The following is a 19,644-nucleotide window of genomic DNA, read 5'->3' on the forward strand; positions in this document are numbered from 1 at the left end:
CCGCGTTGTAAGGTGAGGTTCTTCTAGATTAGGTTTTCTAATCAGATTATTACGTGAAATAGAGTTTTAACTTTGGTAGACGTTCCGAACAGCTGGATGAAAACCTCCCATGCACTGAGCGGCGGCAGACTAGAGAGACTCACTCAGAGTGTGCAGGGGCCTCTGACCTGGGTTCGCTCTCGTGGAGTCGAGATGCCTGTTCGACGAGGGGCTGCGACATGGGTTCCCCGAGACTGGAGCAGGAAGGAAGCACGGGCAGGAGAGATAAATGGGGAATGATCAGCCCCCGGACCCCGCTGGCAGGCTGGGGACACGTGACACAGGTTGTCATATGCGATGCACGTGCCGGGGGACCCGGAGACATTTTGGGGCCCCCGTTGGGTTTTCACAGGAAGGCCAGGGTGGTCTTTGCTTTTGTAAAGCTGTGTGCAGAAGCAGCGTGGGTACGCTGCTGGCCCCTTGGTGGCACCACGTCACGCCCATGGTCACAACCTTCTCGTGACTTGTTCACTTGAGAATGGCAATGAGGAAGCAGTGCAGATGACGCACCTCTCGCGGTCGCAGCCCTCCGGTGCAGACCTTGTCGTGCCCTGCCTGAGGGAATGGGGTGTGACGAAGGACGCCCTGCTGCCCAGGAGGGAGGGTGCAGGTCTCCAGGAGGATTTCTCGGGCAAGTCTTCGATTTCAGACATGAACTCGCTACTCTTCCACGAAGCACCCTTTCTAATGTAAAGAAAGACGAACAGCCTGGAAGCCAAATGGTCGCCAGTTCAATCCTCAGTCAGGGCACATGCCTGGGTTGTAAGCCAGGTCCCCAGTAGGGGGCACTGAAGAGGTAACTACACACTGACGTTTATCTCCTTCTCTTTTTCCCTCATGCCCCCTGTCTCTAAAAATAAATAATAAAATATTTAAAAAAGAAAGAAAGACGAACACCTGTGACCAGGGTACCAGTTTCGACCAAGCATGAAAACTCACCACACACCGTGCGGCTGGAAAAAGTCACCGTGTGTGACCTCACCCTTGCACAGGCCAGAAGTCCAGGCGTGGCTCACGGGGCTCTGTGGCCTGGCTCTCACGCTCCAGATGGCCACGCTGGCTTCTGACCTGGGGGCCTCGGAGGAGACTTCTTCCAGATGCGGTCGGGTTCTTGGTGGGATGCAGCTCTGGTCCCGGATGGAGGTCCCCATCTCCTCGCTGGCTGTCCACCCGAGTTGTCCACCTCTCTGTTCCTGGAGGTCACTCTCCACTCCTGCCCCTCCATCTTCAGTGCAGAGTCTTCCTCCTGTGGAATCTGCCCCACAGACCCTCCCCACCCCGAGTAGGTCAGGGCCACTGAAGACGATGTCATCTGTGCCGTCATGCAGTCTAACCATGGGGGGGCCTGGGCAGCACATTCACCGGGGCTGGGGTGGGGGTGGGTGGGGGCACCCCACACGGCCAGGCGCTGCTGGGGCCCTTCAGGCCTCCGCTCCCCATCTGTACAGTCAGATTTCACAGTGGGATGTTCAGTGACATTTCCTCTAACACAAATGATTGGCTATTATCTCATGAAAAATAATTCGATAATGTTTTTACTGATAAAATTTTAGCTTTTAAGCAAATATTAAAATTTTGGAAAACTAGTATCTGCCTCTATAATCTTTACAACTTTCAAGTACTAAAAGATTTTTCTGATGACAAAGGTAGTGATACTAACAGATAGGTTTATTTTTAAGATATTATACAAAATCTATTAGATATTGACACCAAGAAATGTAAATCTGAATATGTCAGTGAACCGATACTTTTAAAATGGTCCAGGTTTGTTGCCACAAAATCATTCAAGGGTAAAAGATCCATTCAAAATACAAGATAGATTGATCAACTTTAGTATAATTGAGTGTGAAAATTATTTATAGGCTTCAGACTCCACAATGCCACTCACTTTTGAGAAACAGCCATCTATTAAGTTTGGTGCAGGATTAAAGAATATCCACCATCGGCTCAAAGATCAATAAGATATTCCTCTGTTTTCCAACCATCTTGCTGTGTGACCCTGACTTTCTGCGTTGACTTCGGCCAAAATCACCTCGCACGGCACGTTGAATATAGTAGATACGAGACCAGCCTCATCCTCCAAGCCTGATGTGAAAACATTTTAGAAAAACATAAAATGGTCTACTCTCCACACTACTTTTTTGTCTTTGCTTATGGAGAAGGCAGGTGTTTTTGTTATTTATGTTAATTTGAGGGGCTGGTCGCCGCTGTAAGTGAACACACGCATGGGTGCTGCACACGTGTGCGGGACAGTGGCCGGTCTCCGTGCCCTGGCAGGGTGTGGGGGGGCGGTCACGTAGCTGCAGGACCCCCCATACATCCACACTGTGGGGTCTCCCTGTCTCACATATTGAAATGAGGGTGATGACAATGGGTGTGTTAAAATGCAAGAAAGTGGACTCCCCGTGTACTGTGGGCGGGAATGTAGATGGTGTAGTTGCCGCAGAGAACATGGTGGCGTCCCTCAGCTGGCCAGCGATGCAGCCACCTACGACCCAGCACCTCCTGGTGGATACCCAGACACATAGAGCAGGGCACTGGAAAGATATCTGTCATCCACGCACACAGTTCCATTGTTCACAAGCCCAGGCGTGGAAGCACTTCCAGGGCCCATGGAAGGACGCAGGAAGAAAGAAAAGGAAGTCTCCATACAGTGGAATATCGTCCAGCTTGGAAAAGGAAGGAAGTGATGCCACAGGCTGCACAGGGCTGACCCTTGAGGACATAACCCTAAGGAACCTTCGCCAGCGTTCGCAGTCCCCACTGGAGAGTGCTACCCACCTCCCACTGAGCAGGCTTCGACTCGAGTCCCCTGTGCTCTGTGACCAAAGCAGCGGGGAGGTCGCTCAGAGACGAAGCTCTTAGCCCAATATTACGACAGGTTCAAAACCAACACCATTCCGATCGTGCTGGATGTTAAGAAAAATACGCTGGAGACGATAAGAGGAAGTGCTTTTAGTCCGTGTGACAGGCAGAATAGTGCGCTGCTTCAGAGGCTCCCTTCTCGCCACGGGTTGGTGTTTTCTTTATCTTCTCACCATGAGAAATGGTTTCAAGCCTAAACACAGTTACAGATGGCAGGGTACCGAACCCACATACACCCATCGCTCCTTTGCACCAGTTCTTAGCTATTCTTTTTAGAGGTACATCTTTACAAACTTCCCTCCCAACCCCACTTGTTTCGATGCAAGTATCAGCGCATAAATATGCCATAAGCCCGTAAATATGTCAGTGTGCATCTGTAAGGAACTAAGATGCCTCGGAAAATAAATGCCCATAATACCGTTATCACGTGTAAACACACAATGAAGCCTGATGTCATCTACTATCCGGTTAGGATTCAAATTCCCTAGTTATCTTAGTGTAATTACTAATCCAAACCTCCACTTGGGACTCAAACGAGGTGTAGTGTTACAGTTGGTGGGTGTGTCTCGGAAGCGTCCTCTGGAATTGTGTGGTTTCTCTTCCCATCTCTGGCCGGCTCCACCCACTCTACGATTTATTCATTGAACAAAATGAGCTACGCCCTTCGTCAGAGTCCCACCTGCGGGCTTTGCCAGTCACATTACTGGGAAGGTCTTTCCTGTTTCCCTCTGCCCGTTGAATGTCCCGTACGTACACTGCCCGTCAGCGAAAGCCTTGGTGAGGTTCAGGGTCGATCCTTCTGGCACAGGTTCTTCGCGGGTGCATCTGGCACCTCCTGTGGGAAGCAGAGCATGGAGGGCTGCCACTCTCTCGGTGATCTGGGGAGTGGCCGATGACCGATGCCCAGGTCCGCCATCTCACTCGGGGCTAAACAAAGGCCACACTGTTTTTCCCCAACCAGGCCAGCCATGACCACAACTGGACTCACTCATGTGAAATATCCCATTGGGCTTATGATGACGAGCTCGGTGGTTGTACAGATCGACTCAGGTTAAATTTGGGTTCCCTCTTTTGTGACTGTCGGGCTGCGGGCAGATCACTGAACTTCCTGTCGCCCTCAGTAGCCCAATCCGAAGTGACATTGTATCCCCATCACCTCCAAGGGCTGCTACGGTGACGACTCCGGGGAAGGATGTGTTGACTTTCGTTCCATCAGGAATGGAGGGTGCAGAGTCTGCCACTACAAGACATGCCTTTGGAGGGGATAATGATTACTTTAGGCTGGCTATTTTTAAGAAGCCAAGGACTCAGGAAGAACCTTTGACTTTCCTCTTATTTGCTAAAAAGATTTAGACAGGGGACCTGCCCCAGGAAGGGAGCTGTCACCACAGGCAACTGTTGTTTGATATGACCCAGGTGTGGCAGGCAAGGAGGACCCCAGCAGGGCCCTTGGAGCCACATCCTCCCGGTGTCCCATGGTTGAAGGTGACCCAGCAGGTGGACCAACTGACCAAACACGGGCTTCCCCGTCTCCCTGTGAATGGCCCTCACCCCTTCGAAGACCCAACCAGACCCCACCCTTTCTTCTCAGCTCCCGAGGGCGTTCGAGAAGCCTTCTTTGCCAACCGTGTCCTTTGGCCCCATATTCTTAGGGAACCCCCACAGGCCGTGAGCAACGCATTTGGTTACTTTCTCCTGATACTCTGCCTCTCGTCTATCCGATTGTTAGAGCAGCCAGCAGAACTGAACGAGTGAACAGGACAGAGCGGACGGTCCCCTCCCCACAGGGCTACCACACGGCCTGGGTGCCCGGCATCTGTTTGGGAAAGGGCCTGGGAAGCATGAGCCAGGGGACGACAAAATGGAAAATTGATTCACGGAGCGCGGCCCCTGCTCCGGGTACCTGGGCTTTCAGGTGCCTCCTGGCCCCATGCAGAGTGACCTCTGAGGGGTCACAGGCAGGGGGAGTTACCCACCAGTCCCGTCCTCTCCTGGGCAGAGGAGACATCTTGTTTCCAGCACTTCTAGGCTGCTCTGGGCCTGGTGAGCTCGGGGCAAAAGAGGGGTCCCATGTGGAGAAGCAGAGAGAGAAGGGGAGTGAGGAGGGGCGCCCTCCGCCCGCGACCACCGGCCTGGGTCTCAGAAAAGGGAGGAGTTGGGCAGTGGGGACCCGCACATGCGCATCAACCAGGGCTTGCGGGTGCCTGTGTGGCGCTTTCTGCGGTCCCAGGTGGATAGGAGAGGGGGCATCCAGGTCGGACACTGGCGGTTTGCACAGGAAGGGGTTCAGAGCATGCCGCTCCGAGCAGGTTGCTTTGGCACACGGCTGATTTAAAGCTGCAGACGCCCGAGAACCACCCAGCGCAGGGAGCGCTGAACGCGAGGGGCAGCGTCCAGGGTCGCTGAAGTGTGGCCTTGCCGCCAGGTCACGGGGAGCTGTCTTTGTTTCTTAAGGCTGTTGAACGACGTTTCCTTCCTGGGACCAGAGGGATTTAACAAAAATAGGTACGACGCGGGAAAGAGGGCCTGGGAGCAGAGCGCTCCTGGCGGGAGCCGCAGGCAGGCTTGGAGGAAGGCTCACCTGGGCGGTTGCCCGGGGAACGGCAGTCCGGCAGTCCGGGGAGAAGGCCGACCGGATTGGTTGAGCGCTGTTGCCTGGGGCCGCCTCGCAGGCGAAGGTTGGGCAGGATGCTGCACTCCGGGGAGCGCTTAAACCTTTTCTGCTGGAAGAGACCTCTAGCACGCATTTGACCTTTGGGGATTCCAGCCTCGCGGCCAACAAGCTGAGGAGGCTGCCTTTCCAAGGACGTTTTGAGCTGTCTCTCTCCATGAAGTTAGAAACGAACAAGTCAAACCCGACCAAGTTATTTCTCAGGGTGGCAATTTAACCAGGGAAACAAAGAGAGCCATAACCCCAATCGTGATACACGGAAAACATTCGCTGGAAATCTGTGCAACTTCTTAGCGCATCTCATAAAAGACAGCGACCTTGTGTTGGGGCCACGGCCACGGAGACTGGGTTTCAGTGGCCTTCCCTCCAAGGCCTTTTTAATTAGATTGCTGGTGTGCGCAAAGTTCGATCCTAAATTAAGTGTTTAAAAAGACAGAAAGAAAACAATAAAGAAAAAACCCCTGAAGCTTGAGGGATGAAACCCAAGTAGCCAAAAGCTTCACCATTGTGATTGGAAGTCAGGGGCCACGAGGACCAGAAGAGAGTTCTGTGCCCATGGGTTTGACGTTATTTTGACACGTGTGGTGAGACCAAGAAACGTGTGACAGACTTTATGGTTTTACTCACAGTGTGGTTCAGGCAGAATTTTTAAAAGATGAACTTGGTTAGTCGTGTGAATGCTTGTCGACATGTGCGAGTTTGTGTGTGGGTGTGTATACCCAGACTTGCGTATGGAAGTGAATACACTCAGAAACTTATACCAGCCATGTAAAAGTGTGAAAAGTCTCAGGCGTGAACCTGTTACCATGGAGTCCCAATGTACTAACTTGATATTTAAAAATGTATTATTCAAGGTGCTATTACACTATTTTTTAAAGAGTTTATTTATTTTTTTTAGAGAGAGGGGAAGGGAGGGAGAAGGAGAGGGAGAGAAACATCAGGGTGTGGTTGCCTCTCACACGCCCCCTTGTGGGGACCTGGCCTGCAACCCAGGCCTGTGCCCTGACTGGGAATCGAACCAGCGACCCTTTGGTTCACAGGCCAGCACTCAGTCCACTGAGCCACACCAGCCGGGGCTGTCACGGGATATTTTCATAACAAACGACCAGACTGCCTGAGAGAGGTTGCAGAAGGACGCGGTGTCAAACTGACCAAGTGGAAGTGAGCCAGACTCCCTCCCTGGTGTTCACGAACTTGAACATTAAGTGATGACTGGAGTCTCCACTATAGACTGACACGCACACTCACTTATTAATACATTTAGCAGATACGAATGAGAAAACGTTGGTTCTTTTGTTCTCCAAGTTCAATTAACATAGACACACAGTTGATGATGTCATGAATTTCTCAGTGCGTAAAAGACAAGCAGCTCAGAGGGGCTTCGGGCACTGAATCTGCTCTGTGTGACATTCCCACGACGGACACATGTCCTCGGGCTGTGCTTTCGTCCAAGCCCACAGAGCGCACAGCACCCCGAGGGACCCTGCCGCCGGCTCCGGCCCTCCTGCGTCGGTGCAGGCTCACAGACTGTAACAAGTGTCCCGTCTGGTGCGGGTACTGCTGGTGGGGGCAGTGTTTGTGGGGTACGGGGTGGGGGGTGTATGGGAAATCTCTGTCCTTCTGCTCAGTAAAGCTGCAACCCTAAAACTGCTCTAAAATAGCGCGGTGTTGAGAGAGAGAGAGAGAGAGACAGAGGGAGAGAGAGAGAGAGAGAGAGAGAGAGAGAGCGCGCAGCGAGCTGGAAGAGGAGAAACGGAAGTCGGGTGCGGCGGCTTCGTGCACTGCGCCTATTTCGGCGCATCTCACGATGTTTGCTGGTACCCAGAGCCCGGCTTTACTGGCTGCAACTGTATTATTTCCCTAAAACATGTATGGTGGCTATCGACCTTTTATTTCTCCTACACTTGGGTTGAAATCACACCTGAAGTGAAACACCTGTGGCTGGTCCGTTATTTAAATTTGAGCTTTCATCGTGATGTCAGTCCCTCAGCTGGGAGGACTCATCAGGGCCTTTTCGGGGAAAGAAAATGAGAAAATGGCAAAACACCCTCCAATGGCACTAGCCGCCCTCAGCATGAATCAGGAAAACAAGCTTTGGAATAGGAGGTGGCTTCCCGCTGAATCCGACTGAAAATACAAAAGGGTGAGACTCTGGTCATCGGCCCAATGCCAAAGTCAGACGCACCCGGCGGCATTGGACTAGACAACGTCTGTGAGCCCTGTGGGCGTCGGGGTGCTGCCCTCCAGGATGCCTTTGTTGTCTGTATCTAAAACAGCTATTGATAATGGACACTTATTCCTTGAAATTTTGTCACATTAATATTTCACGTCCTAAACATTTGTAAATAAAGCCTTAGTTACCTCCCATCTGCCCCTGGCTCCTGGACACAGGAGCTGCCCAGAAGGCAAGTTCCCAGGGCCCGAGGTGGAACATCAGGTAGGGCGTGGGAACCAGTGACAAATAGGTGGGGACAGAGACTGGAGCCACCCCAGAAAGACAACAAGACAAAGCCCCGAGGGCACATAACCCTCCATTTGGAGGCATCAAATGTGCAACCACGTTCAGCTGGGATTCCAAGTCTGGAAGTGCAAGGCCCAGTGCGGAGAAGGGGCAGGAAAAGGCTTCTGTTTATCGCAGAGAATCGAGGTTGTTTGAAGTAGGATGTATTATACCTGAGTGATCTTCTTACATTAGTCTTTTTGGGGGCATGACTTTAAATTTGCGAGGAATAAACTTCCTGATCATCATTTTCAGAACGGGATCGAACGTCTAGAGGAACAAAGCAGACGACATGGATCTTTCAACTGGAAAAAGCAAAATTTTCCTGGAAGGTCAATGAGTTTCACTTTCTGTTATTTTCTTTGTGCTTCGCAATATCCATATTTTAAACTCTACTCAAAATGCACAAAGTATTTTACACATTTCTTGAATACCTGTTGATGAAAAAAAAACTATAAAGAAGCAAAATAATAAGCTTCCTGCCTAGAAGTAATCAGATTTAAATTAGCTAATGAAATAAGAGCTAAAGTGTAATCATCCAAGCGAAAATTTCATTTCACAAGAAACAACGTTCACAATAGAATTTCCTGGGCAAAGGAAATTGCAAAAGATCTGAGGTTTGAAACAGTAACACTAAGAAGACTGGAAGTGGTGTGACGTGCTTTATAAAGTATTCAGTTTTGATCCACTCGTATCGAGACCACAGCAGTAGATTTCATAACCAGTTCAGATCAAGGAGTACAATATTAAAATATTTTCAATTGTGTAGCAATAAAAAACAGACATTTTACATTAGGGGCAATTCAGAGAGGCAGGTGCGTTGAAGACTCTCATGAGCTAAGTAGCAGTAACTGCATCTTTTGGGCAGCGATGGCATTTTCTCTAAAATCTAGAGAAAAATTAATGGCAGAGCTCTGTTCTATTTTCAGTAAGCCCGTAATGAAAATTCTGGACTTTCCTGGCTGCCACTGACGGAATCAACGAAATACAAAAGAAGTTGCAAAAAATAGAACCATTTACAAAATGCTCCTTTGTCAGAGCGAAAGGAAATGCAGCGAAGGTGTTAATTTCCCTGAATTTAAATTTTACATAATCTCAGCCCTCCTGCAGTCACTGCTGTTTCAAAGGCTTTGAGTCATAATGTCAATTATTTCAACTGAGTGAGGACTTAGCACCCAGGTTCTGAGCCATTTTGTCGATTAAGAAAATTGTAATCCAAGTGGCGTTCTCCAAGGAACACTCCAAGAGCAAGTTTAAAAAAGGAATGGATTGTCCTCACACTGCTATTAACCATCACACCCCTGCCCCGGGGTAAGGGCTGGCCTGCAGAGGCACAGCTGAGCTGGCTCTGTCTGAGACCCCAGCTTTCACCTCCCCTGTGAGCCCTGGAAGGTGGTCCTGCGAGGCTCATCCACGTCAACACACACCGACAGATTCCAGTTTCAGATACTGATTCTGAATGGTCTGCAACCGTTTGCAGAGGCCCCTGTGCACCAAAGGGAGCCAGCCGGGCAGAGCATTCCTACACTCCAGCTGCAGACGGCCAGCTCGGCAAGGCCATCCTGGGAGACAGCGGCCACTGGGCAGTGGGTGCACAGGGGGCAGGCAGAGCCTTACCCCGGGGGTCCAGTTCCTGGGTTGGAGGAACTGTGGACACTGAGAAGAAGGTAAGAAGTCACAGTAAATGAGGCAGGGTTTGTCGGGTCAGCATCGGAGGACAGACAGGAAAGCAGGGTGCACGCAGCTGAGGGGGGCGCCCAGGCACCCCCAGAGGTCTGACAGTGGACGATGAGAGGCGACAGTGCTGTCACCAGAGGGTTCACGTGGCTCCATTTTCTAAACCAGGTTTCCCAGGCACCCATCTCACCGTACACTTTCCGTGACCGGTGACATGCATTTCCACCCACCCAGGATCTGCACCGTCTGGCCGCAGGACGAGCTCTCTGCTAAACCTGGAACTACTCGGGTAGTCGGACCGTGCGGGCAGGAGACTTCTTGCCTAATGACAACGGGAAGTGCTTTCTAAAGCACGGAGCGGGGTCTGCACACCCCCTGGAGTGCTGTTCTCCGAACGGAGAGTCGTGGGCAGAAAGGACCGAGTGCCCTTAGCCCCTGAGTTGATCGGTGGCAAGGACACGCCAAGGTCTGTGTCCTCCCTGTAAGGTCAAACCCTGCCCAGGTCTCTTCCCCACCTCTTGTCCCCAACAACATAGTTCAAGTTCCTCAACATGTCAGTCACATTTTGGCCAACACATACTTTTCCATCATCTGCAAATGTCAACGCGAATTCACCTGTCTCCAAGCGCTCTTCCCTTGTTCCTTCTTCACCTCCCAGACGACCCTTTCGGGCTCAATCGCCCCCTTTTCCCTCAGCTTCCCGTCCACCCACAGCCCATTCCCTGCCTACCCTGCCGACAACCACCTGCCAAAACCGCCTCCTGACCTGTCTTCAGTCTGTTCCTATCTCCTTTCTACACGGGGAGTCTTCGAGAGCCCAGCATTCACTGAAGGGGAGTGTTCCAACTCTGTCTTTTGTGTAAATACACACAGGTCTTAACCTGAAGCCCACCCGTGACCCCTAGGATCTCAGGCAAACATGAAGTTCATAGAAAATGCTTGTGAAATTTAGTACATATAGCGAGTACATAACTTTTATTAAATTTCCAATGGGGTTTCTGACCCAAATATATATTGAGAGCTACTAATTAAAGTATGAACTCCCAAAGGCAGAGACAGTGTGTTATTAATCATTTTTCTATGTCCCATGCTTGCCATATGCCAGCTCTATCTGATTTATGTATTCCTAAAATGTGAGTTATTGCCATTGGTTGGATGACATATTATGTGAAGCCACAGTGTCACTGTTCATTTTGAATACGCTGACCCAGCGACTAGGAGGACAAGCAACGTGGCCTGCGCGTTTTCACGCTTCCTGGCTTCCGCACGGTTCTGAGGAGCTACGTATGACTTCCCTGGGCAGGTCGCGCCCTGGGTGCGCCCAGATGGTGGCCGTTCACTGACCCAGTCGCAGCAGTGGACAGAGAGAAGAAGCCCGACCGTGGTGACGTGTCCTCCCCGTAAACACGACAACACTGATGGGCGGCCTCCTGGAACCCTCGTGTGCGAGGTGGCGCTTTAAATCGCAAAGCATAGGCTGCCCACAAGAGGTGAATGTGAACACTTAGCAAAGAAACTCGAACCGCAGCCGGCAGATCTGACTGATTCAGCTGCCACAGGAGAGAAACACCTGAAAAATGATGACAGCCAGGGGTCCCTAACCTGAACGCCGGAATAATTTGTTTTATTTCATAAATAAAAAATGTAGTGAGACAATTCACCAAGGGGATAATAACCCTCCAAAGCTTTTATATTCTTCAAGCATAAGAACGTAACATCCCCCTGCTGTGGCCACATATTAATCTGTTTCAAACGGCTGCCACTTACTGAGTGACATTGTTAGCTCCCCGCCGCCAAGGTGAATCTCAGACACGCAGAAGTTCAGAGAAAGGAAGGCTCTCGTGTAAGTGGTTTTTATATAATGGCTCAGTTTATCACGTATTAATATTTTAAATGCATTTTTTAAATAAATCAATACATGAAAATACATTGAATTAAGAGTCTGGAATGAATTCAGAAGATCACTTGCTCCATTAGGCTGCCTCGAGGTGCGATGTCTAGCTGTTAATTTCACATCTCTAACGACCGTAACTGCATCCTTTTCTTAAGACATATGTTCTCTTGTTTCAACGTTAGTAAGAAATCACCTCGATGTCTAGTCAAAAACGTACTCCTGAAATACGAGTGCACTCTCTGAGGGCGCATTACTCCTCAAGTACAAGCGTCCTCTCTGGTAGTGTCCACACAGCTATTCAGAGTGAATTGCTACCTTAGTGCTTTCTTGACACACTGGAGGCCCACACCAAAGTGCACCTGCTTGACCGCCGCCTGCAGAGCGGGCAGGGACAGCCCACGGAGTCCTCCCTGCACAGATAGCCCGGGGTTCGGCGTGGTGCACAAGGTGAGGCTCAGGGGCCAGAAGGGTTCCATCAAACAGGAGCCCCAGCCCTGGGCGGCCCCCACTGAGCCAGCCCCAGCCCCGTAGGCAGGTGGCCCCTCAGAGCAGTGCTCAGTTCTGCCCGCCCCTTCACCCCCAGCTCATCTGTGCCCTCTGCCTTGGGGACTGGACACCAGGAGTGGCCAGGGGCCTTGAGAAGGATTCAAACGCCCTGGGTGACCTGCACATGGACACGTGGACGAGGCACGCCCTCCCTCGCGGGGGAAGGGGTGCTTGTGCATAGAGGTGCGTTCTCAACAGCCAGTGCAGCTGGCGGAGGTGCTCAGCAGGGATGGGACAACTTCCTCTCCACGCACAGCCTCGGAGGCCGTGCCTTCGGCTTAAAATCAATGCAGTCAGCCCGCGGGGACCCCCACTCCCAGCCCCCGCACACACAAGGTGCCGCGGGACTTCCCTGTGCACCTGCCTTGCTCAGCACTCTAGTCCTGGGTGCTCCGGTGGCTCCGGGACTGGCACTCAGGGCGGGGACTGTCCCCCAGCTGTGCTCAGATCCAGGCCTCCTCAAGCTCCAGGGTCTGAGCTCTGGACACTCTGCAGTGGGCTGTCTCTGCCATCCCAAATGTTTCCCACCCAGGATGGTGGCTGGGCACTTCTCCCATCTCTCCCTGCCTCCCCAGGGGTTGACACCTCTGCCCTCAGGCTGTCCTTTATATATACATGATTCATACATAGGTTCACTCGTTCACACAGGTTGGGGACAGAGTTTCACGTCCCCATCCCGTGATCTCTGCCCATCACCGCCTGCACCTCCCCGGCTCTGTGAGGAAATGGACGGAGCTGCCAGGGACCCCCAGCTCCCTACACGTGCGGCTCTCGTCCTGGAGATTTCACTCCTACAAAATAAACCACAGCTCCTCAGAGGAAGGCGCTGTGATTGGAAGGAAGGGGGCAGTTCGCCCGTCAGGGGAGAAAACTGAGCTGGAAAGGATGATACAGTGTTGCAATATTGACATCGTGGCCCTGCCAGGGGCGGGCTGTCTAGGCCGCTGCCCGGCTCCCCGGAGTCCGACCTTCCTCAGCCTGGACACGGTGGGGGAGCCTCTAGGTGTCTCTGTCAGGTCCCTTGGGCAAGAAAGGTTTTTTAAAAACGTGTCGTTTGGTGGGGGTGGGGAGCGAATTGTTCTGACCATTCTTTAAAGCACTTTTTAAATTGAAATGTACAGACATAGCCTGCTCCCTCTCTCAGGAACAGCCAGCCTGGAAACAGAGGGCTTTGCAGATCCCTGCGTTCCCTTGGCCCCTTGGCGCCCACCCCGCGGTGCGCACGCCTGTGTCTGGCTCCTGCACTCCCCGTGAGCCTGTGGGAGTCACTCCTGCTGCTGTGTGAGGACCAAGTTGGTTTTTTTTTCATTTTTATTTTATTTACTATTTCATTAGAATAGACACAGCGTCTTCCTCAATTTGGGTTAGGAGGATCCTCAGCCTGGGGGTGGGGTCCCAGGGGGTGATGGACACTCTCACACTGGACACACCACCTTTTGTTCATTAGCCGCCAGCAGGGACTCGGGAGTGAGGAGCAAGACACACCAGGCGGGAAGGCTATGGGCTAATAAGAAGTTGTCAATGAAGGTGTCCAGGCCAAGAGCCGGCCGCTGGGAACCGAGGCGGGCGTCTTCGGAGGTATTAGTGGTGCAGGCGTTCTGCACGGCTCCTTGGATCTGAGGGAATTCCACGTGTGTGTTTAGGGAAAGTGGTATGTGTTTCTGGTTTGAGTGAATTCATATTTACTAACAACTATTTTTCTTTTAGAGGCTTAGAGGCTATAAGAGTGGGTTTTGCGAATTCATTCGGATTGACAGAGAACTTGGCCTGGCCACCCCTCGCTAAAGGTCCCCTGGGTGGAGAGTGGACAGTGTCCACTGCCTGAGAGTGCGCCAGAGCGCCCCCTGCAGGGTCCTCACGGGTTTTGCATACGTGCCCCCCACCGCCCAGGGAAGCCTATGCAGAGACTCCCCTCTGAGTGCCTTCTAGTTCTAGGTCGTTCCCCTCACTATTCTGCAGAGGGGCCGTTCTGAAGGGAGAGAGGGACACCACCTGTCGGCCTGGGATCCAGGCGTCTCCGACACCTCTGAGGTCCCACTCTGGCAGTTGCATCTGAGGTCGCAGACAGTGTGAGCCGACAGTGTGAGCCCTCAGGAATGCGGAAGGCATCCGCTACATCCAAATTCGAATTAATCTGAACAGACAAAGCCCCTAATTTTCCAAAATACATTTTTAACAACATGCAAGTCTTCATTTTCTACGAAGGTCTTCATTTTAAATAAAAGGGAAAATCGATGGCTATATAAGAACCATCGCCTAAAAGGAAAGCTAATTATTTGTGTCAACACAAGATTTAAATCCATGGTCAGGTTTTCCCTTGATTTATGAGACAGGGTGCTCCTCCCTATGAGTGGGAAATTTACTACCCACACTTCCAAAGTGATTTATCAGTTACAGAAATCCACGTGGAAATTGTATTTTTATAAATAGCCAGGGAAACATATCTAAAACTGGAGCTCAACACGCAGATGGCTACTTCGTAGCGAAGCGGCATGTATGGGTCAAGATTAATTTGTGTTTAAAAAACCAGTCTTGTAGACGTTGAAAATGCCTAGATGACAAATGGCGCTAACAAGGTGATTATTTAATTATAATTAATGATGGAGGCGATCATATAAAGAATGGGCTCAATTTCAGCTGATTTAAAAAAAAAAATAAAGGCCCTCATAAATCTGTCGTTCCGCGAGAGCTCGATATGCAGACAGACATTGCAAATCCATCCAGCGGCTCTCGCTGCTCCTTCCGTGCACGACGCTGTTTTAAAAGTGAACGTATTTTAGGAGAAGCAACTGTGAAGCCCACGTGCCTGTCAATAAACCTTCATGAGTGCTTTTGGCAAAATTTGTTGGGGCGATTGAGGAGATAAAAGCCAAAGAAGAAAGGGCGAGATTCGGGGAATAAAGAATGTAGAGATAAAAGCCGAAAACATCAAGAAACAGAAGAAAGATATTTTGTGGTGGTGGCTGTTTATTTGACCAAGTTAAAAAGACTGTGTTCTTTGTTTTTCAAAGTTATGAAACGCAATGTAGCCGCCGCACTCTCGGACAGAGAGGCAGTTTCTCGGAGAGAGGCAAACAGAGGGCTGCGTTAGCACCCCGGGGGCTGCAGGAGAGTTCTTGTAGGGAACCCACACAGTTTGCAACAGTATTTTCTCCCAGTAACACAGATGGAATTTTGACATTCTTAAGAGCAACCACAAGTGGTAAATGTGACTACAATGATGTTACAATGACAGCGAACACAGAAATGTGGGTTTTCTACAAAAGGTTCCTTCTCTTCCAAATAACCCAAGATTCAGATTCTCGGGCAGAATTTTTGCATAGATATTGAAACAGTATTTGGGAAATACTTTGTAAATCTTCACTACTATTGTTACTGTTGTTCTTGTTGGTTTTCTAGAATGTTCATAGTCTAGGCTTTTTTTTTTTTTTTTTTGCAGTTGTGCTGGTAATAACAATAACAACAGTGTTTTCTTTTCCCTCATTTTGTCCAGTTGAATTAAAAGCGCAGCACCAGCTGGGGCTCCCTGGTGTTCGATGCAGGCAGGAGAGACAAATGAACGACAAGCTTTTCCTGTGAGCCCTGAAGGTTTCCCGGTCAGCCCCCCGGAATAAACACCAGAGGCCTCCTGGTTGCAAAGTCAGGGTGGCATCTTGCACAGGCATGGTCAGTGGGGGACTGGTGGGGACTCGGACAGGCCTGTCTCACCAAGTGGCCTTGGAGTTGAACTTCAAAGGGGCTCTGTCTCCTGCCCTCTGCTGCCCTTAGGCACGCTCTGCATTCAGCAGGGGGGACCTGTAGCTTCCTTTCGTGGGTGGTGGTTCTGCCCTGTGGAGCCACACTATCAATGTGATAAACACCTTCCGGCCTGGAATTACCACCCTCCTTGGAAGCACCTCCGGCCTTCTCAGGAGTATTTCCTTGTCAACACCCCATTGCTCTCCGTGTGGTCAGTTTTCCAGATGAACCCAGCCTTCTGTATTCAGTCTGCTAAGACACGGGCTGAAGCCTGATGCCTCCTGCGCAAAGGGGGCCGGTGAAAAATACGTGGCGGGCAGCCCCCCTCAGCATGTGGCCTTGAGCTGAACTTCACAGTGAGCCTGCAGAGGCTTCCTAATCTGTTGCTGCTCAGCCTCGTCTACACCACCTTATGTTTTGGCATCTTTTATTTCTCTCTCTATATATATATATTACATACACATATATATATATTCTTTTTAAAATCAGTGGCAGACACATTTAAGCTCTTGCAACTCTCTGTCAGCTGGTACCCTTGTTATATCTACTGATGTCAGCCTTCGAATTTGAGGCTCCGCGTGTTGCCTTTCTTGCCATCACCTGCGCTGGCGCCGATTGCTCTGGTCAGGCTTCAGGGGTGATACCTAGAGAGTCTTCTGTGGTTCAGCTCCAGTCAAAGCGCCAGGGCCCTTGGAGACGACCAATCAGTGCTTCAGAAACCACTTCACTCACCAGATTCGCCTACGTCACTGTATGACCAGTTGACTGACATTCTCGGTATTGACTGTGATTCAGATCAATGTGTTGGAACGTTCCTAAAATCTCCCTAGGTGGCCAGCGTGATTTCTGTGTGTGCTCTGCCTTTCACGGAAGTTGCTTACAAATAGACCTTCCAACCTCCTGGTGTGTAGAGCGTGGGATGTATTTAATGTTCTCGTTTGGGGTTCTGGCCGCACATGTCGAGAATGCAGCCTTAAAACTGACATCCTCTGAAAGGGTGAAGGGTTTGCAGGCACAATTATAAAGGACAGATGGACAATAACAAGGGGGGTTTGGAAACAGGGGAGGGAGGTCAGGAGGGCTGGGGTGATGAGGAGGGGTGGGGGGAAAGGTGGAAAACTATACTTGAACAATAAAAAAAAGTTTAAAAAATGTTTTTTTTAAAAAACAACTTGCATCTAAGTTAAAAAAAAAAAAAAACCCTCCAAAACCTTGACATCCTCCGGATCGTGTTTTGGGAACACAGGAGAGGTTGCCTGGGAAACGAGCCCACTTTTTAACCCAGTGTTGCTATTTTATTTGCAAATGAAAGTGGAGCTGTTTTCAATGCACCTCTTAATAGATGGGATTCCTGTCGTGGTATTGATAGGGGCTATTGATTATCGGAAACACGCAGGAAAGGATACAGCACTCTCCAGGGATAAACATGAGGAACGAGACACAAAGAGAATGTTTCAGAACCGACGTTACGTAAAATCAACTGCGGGCGCTCCACCACCGTTTTGTCTGAGGTCCGTTTGTACGTACATTGATAACTCAGGTAACTGGATTTGTGTAGTGTGAGTACCTTTTAGAGCCAACAGTGATATGCTGGTGGACTGCCACATGTTCATGCAAACTAAATGCTAGGCCATTAAGATATGGGTAAAAAAAATAACCAGCCCGCTGGGGTATTTATCAGTTAGGGGTATGGAAATTAAAATTAATGCTAATCAATACTTATTGATTAAAACTTAGCAATTCCAGCAAAATAAGAAAAATCTACTGCATACATCATGGTAACAAAGCTTTATTATAAGTTGCTAGATTTTAACTATAGCATTTCTAACGTTAACCGTTCATAAAGAGCTAGAAAGTATTTTCAAGCTTATATCTCTTCTCCCGTTTTTAGCCAGCGAATCCCAAAATTTCAGGATTGGAAAGGACCGGCAGGTCTTCTGCTATTTTTTTTTTCCTTAGAAGACGGAGCGTTCTTACCTTGAAACTGAGCGTTGAACCCCTTGCGCCGATGGTTACTGTCCGACGTGAAGTGCAGTCGCAACCAGTTCTTGCTGCTGATGACGGGGGAGGGGAGGTTCATGCCGGTCAGCCTGGGGGAGAGAAGGAAGAGCAGACCCTTCTGTGAGCTGAGAGAGCCAACGTCCCGCCTCAGACCCGCTCGCACTCGGCCACGCGGCCTTCACTTCGCGACGCTCCAGACAGAGGCGTCTATTAGCTACACTGAAACCTTGGCGCGACTCGGCGACTGTCTCTCCCCCACCTAGGAATGCTGTGCTTACTCCCGATGGCACGGGGGCTCTCACAAGTACCTGACATTTTGATTCTTCCTCATTAGCAATCCGTAAATGAGAAAAGAGCCTTTTCATTTCTTTTTTCTTTTCATCGGAACCTCAGTCATAATGAATTCTAGGAGGTAAAGAAACTGGCAAATGATAAAATTCTGCCCTTTACGATTTGAACCCCGGGCGACTCTTGCTCCAGAAGTGGACTCACGGAAACCATCTTCACGCCTGACAAATTGCACTCCAGGTGCTGAGTGCCACGCGCCACACACCACAGTTCACGACAGGGCCGCTCCCACTGCCGTGACGAGGGGAGGGGTTTATGAGGTTGGCGACAAGAACTGGTAGAGATTTTTTTTTTAATTTTAGCCCTCACCCAAGGATATGTTTGTTGATTTTAGAGAGGGGATGGACATCGACGTGAGAGAGAAACATCTGTTGATCGATTGCCCCTCTTCCCCGCCTCAACCAGAGGCGGAACCCACAACCTAGGCATGTGCCCTGACCAGGAGTCAAACCCACAGCCTTTTGCATACAGGACCACGCTCCAGCCAACTGCGCCACACGGCCAGGGCCAGAACTAGCAGAGACTGAAAACCAGATGAAATTGCGTTTGAGTAAAAGAGCATCTTAAACACAATCAAACCTTTCCAGCATCAGACACCCTCGATCTCTGGTCAAGCTGTTTGGAAAAAGGTCAGCCCACTTCACAAGGGGCAGCCCAGTTGTCAGAAAATGAAGTCTAGCCACTCACGTCCTACTATTGGAGCTGCGTCAGCACCAGGGAGTCGATGCCTCCTCAGGGAGCGAAGGGCCGGCTGAGAGAGGTGCCGAGATACCCTGGCGGGTGGCATGACCGTCTCTGGGCTGGGAGGCGGCAGACCTCCAGTGACGTACTTGCACTGGCTGAGTCGCCCTGTGGCCAGGTTGTCTTCCTGAACCTCAGGGTTCCCACCTGTGACCTGGACGTGAAAACGCCTCCAGGGAAGCAGTTGCACACATGTGCGTGTAAATGTGTAAATGTCCCTAAAGCACATTTCTAACGTTATTTATGTGTGGCCAGGCGTCACACAACTAGTCGGCATCTCTGCTCACAAATCTGTTTTCAAAATCATGCTTGTGAGTGCAGACGATGTGTAAGATGGTGAGCGGGCGGCTGTAGCTGAGCCCAGGGGGGCCCTGCGTGGGCCGGGCTGGAGGAGGAGCGTGTTCCCAGCCCAGGATCGCTGGGGCTGGGTGGCTGGGAGGAGTGTCCTTTCTCCTCTGCCACCTGAGGAACAGCAGCGTCAAACAGATGTGTGGCCGAGCTTTCTGATGTCAGGTTTAGAAATGAGCAGTATCCGTTTGAAGTTCAAAGCCAGACCTTGACTGTAACCAATTGCAACGGTGTTAATACCCCTGTTGGAAATAATCTTGTGTAGGAGGGAACCGG

At 50.5% G+C, this 19,644-nt stretch overlaps 1 protein-coding gene across 1 annotated transcript in view; it reads right to left on the reverse strand.

Annotated features, from left to right (window-relative positions):
• Positions 1-19,644, reverse strand: part of CSMD1 (CUB and Sushi multiple domains 1) — a 1,050,215-nt gene that overhangs the window by 320,435 nt on the left and 710,136 nt on the right. Inside the window, exon 6 of the mRNA XM_053916503.2 lies at positions 17,908-18,020. Within this exon, the coding sequence (XP_053772478.1) occupies positions 17,908-18,020 (113 nt within the window). The remainder of the gene's footprint in view (positions 1-17,907; positions 18,021-19,644) is intronic.

The sequence above is a fragment of the Desmodus rotundus genome, chromosome 13 (genome assembly GCF_022682495.2).
Source record: "Desmodus rotundus isolate HL8 chromosome 13, HLdesRot8A.1, whole genome shotgun sequence".
Classification (NCBI taxonomy): domain Eukaryota; kingdom Metazoa; phylum Chordata; class Mammalia; order Chiroptera; family Phyllostomidae; genus Desmodus; species Desmodus rotundus.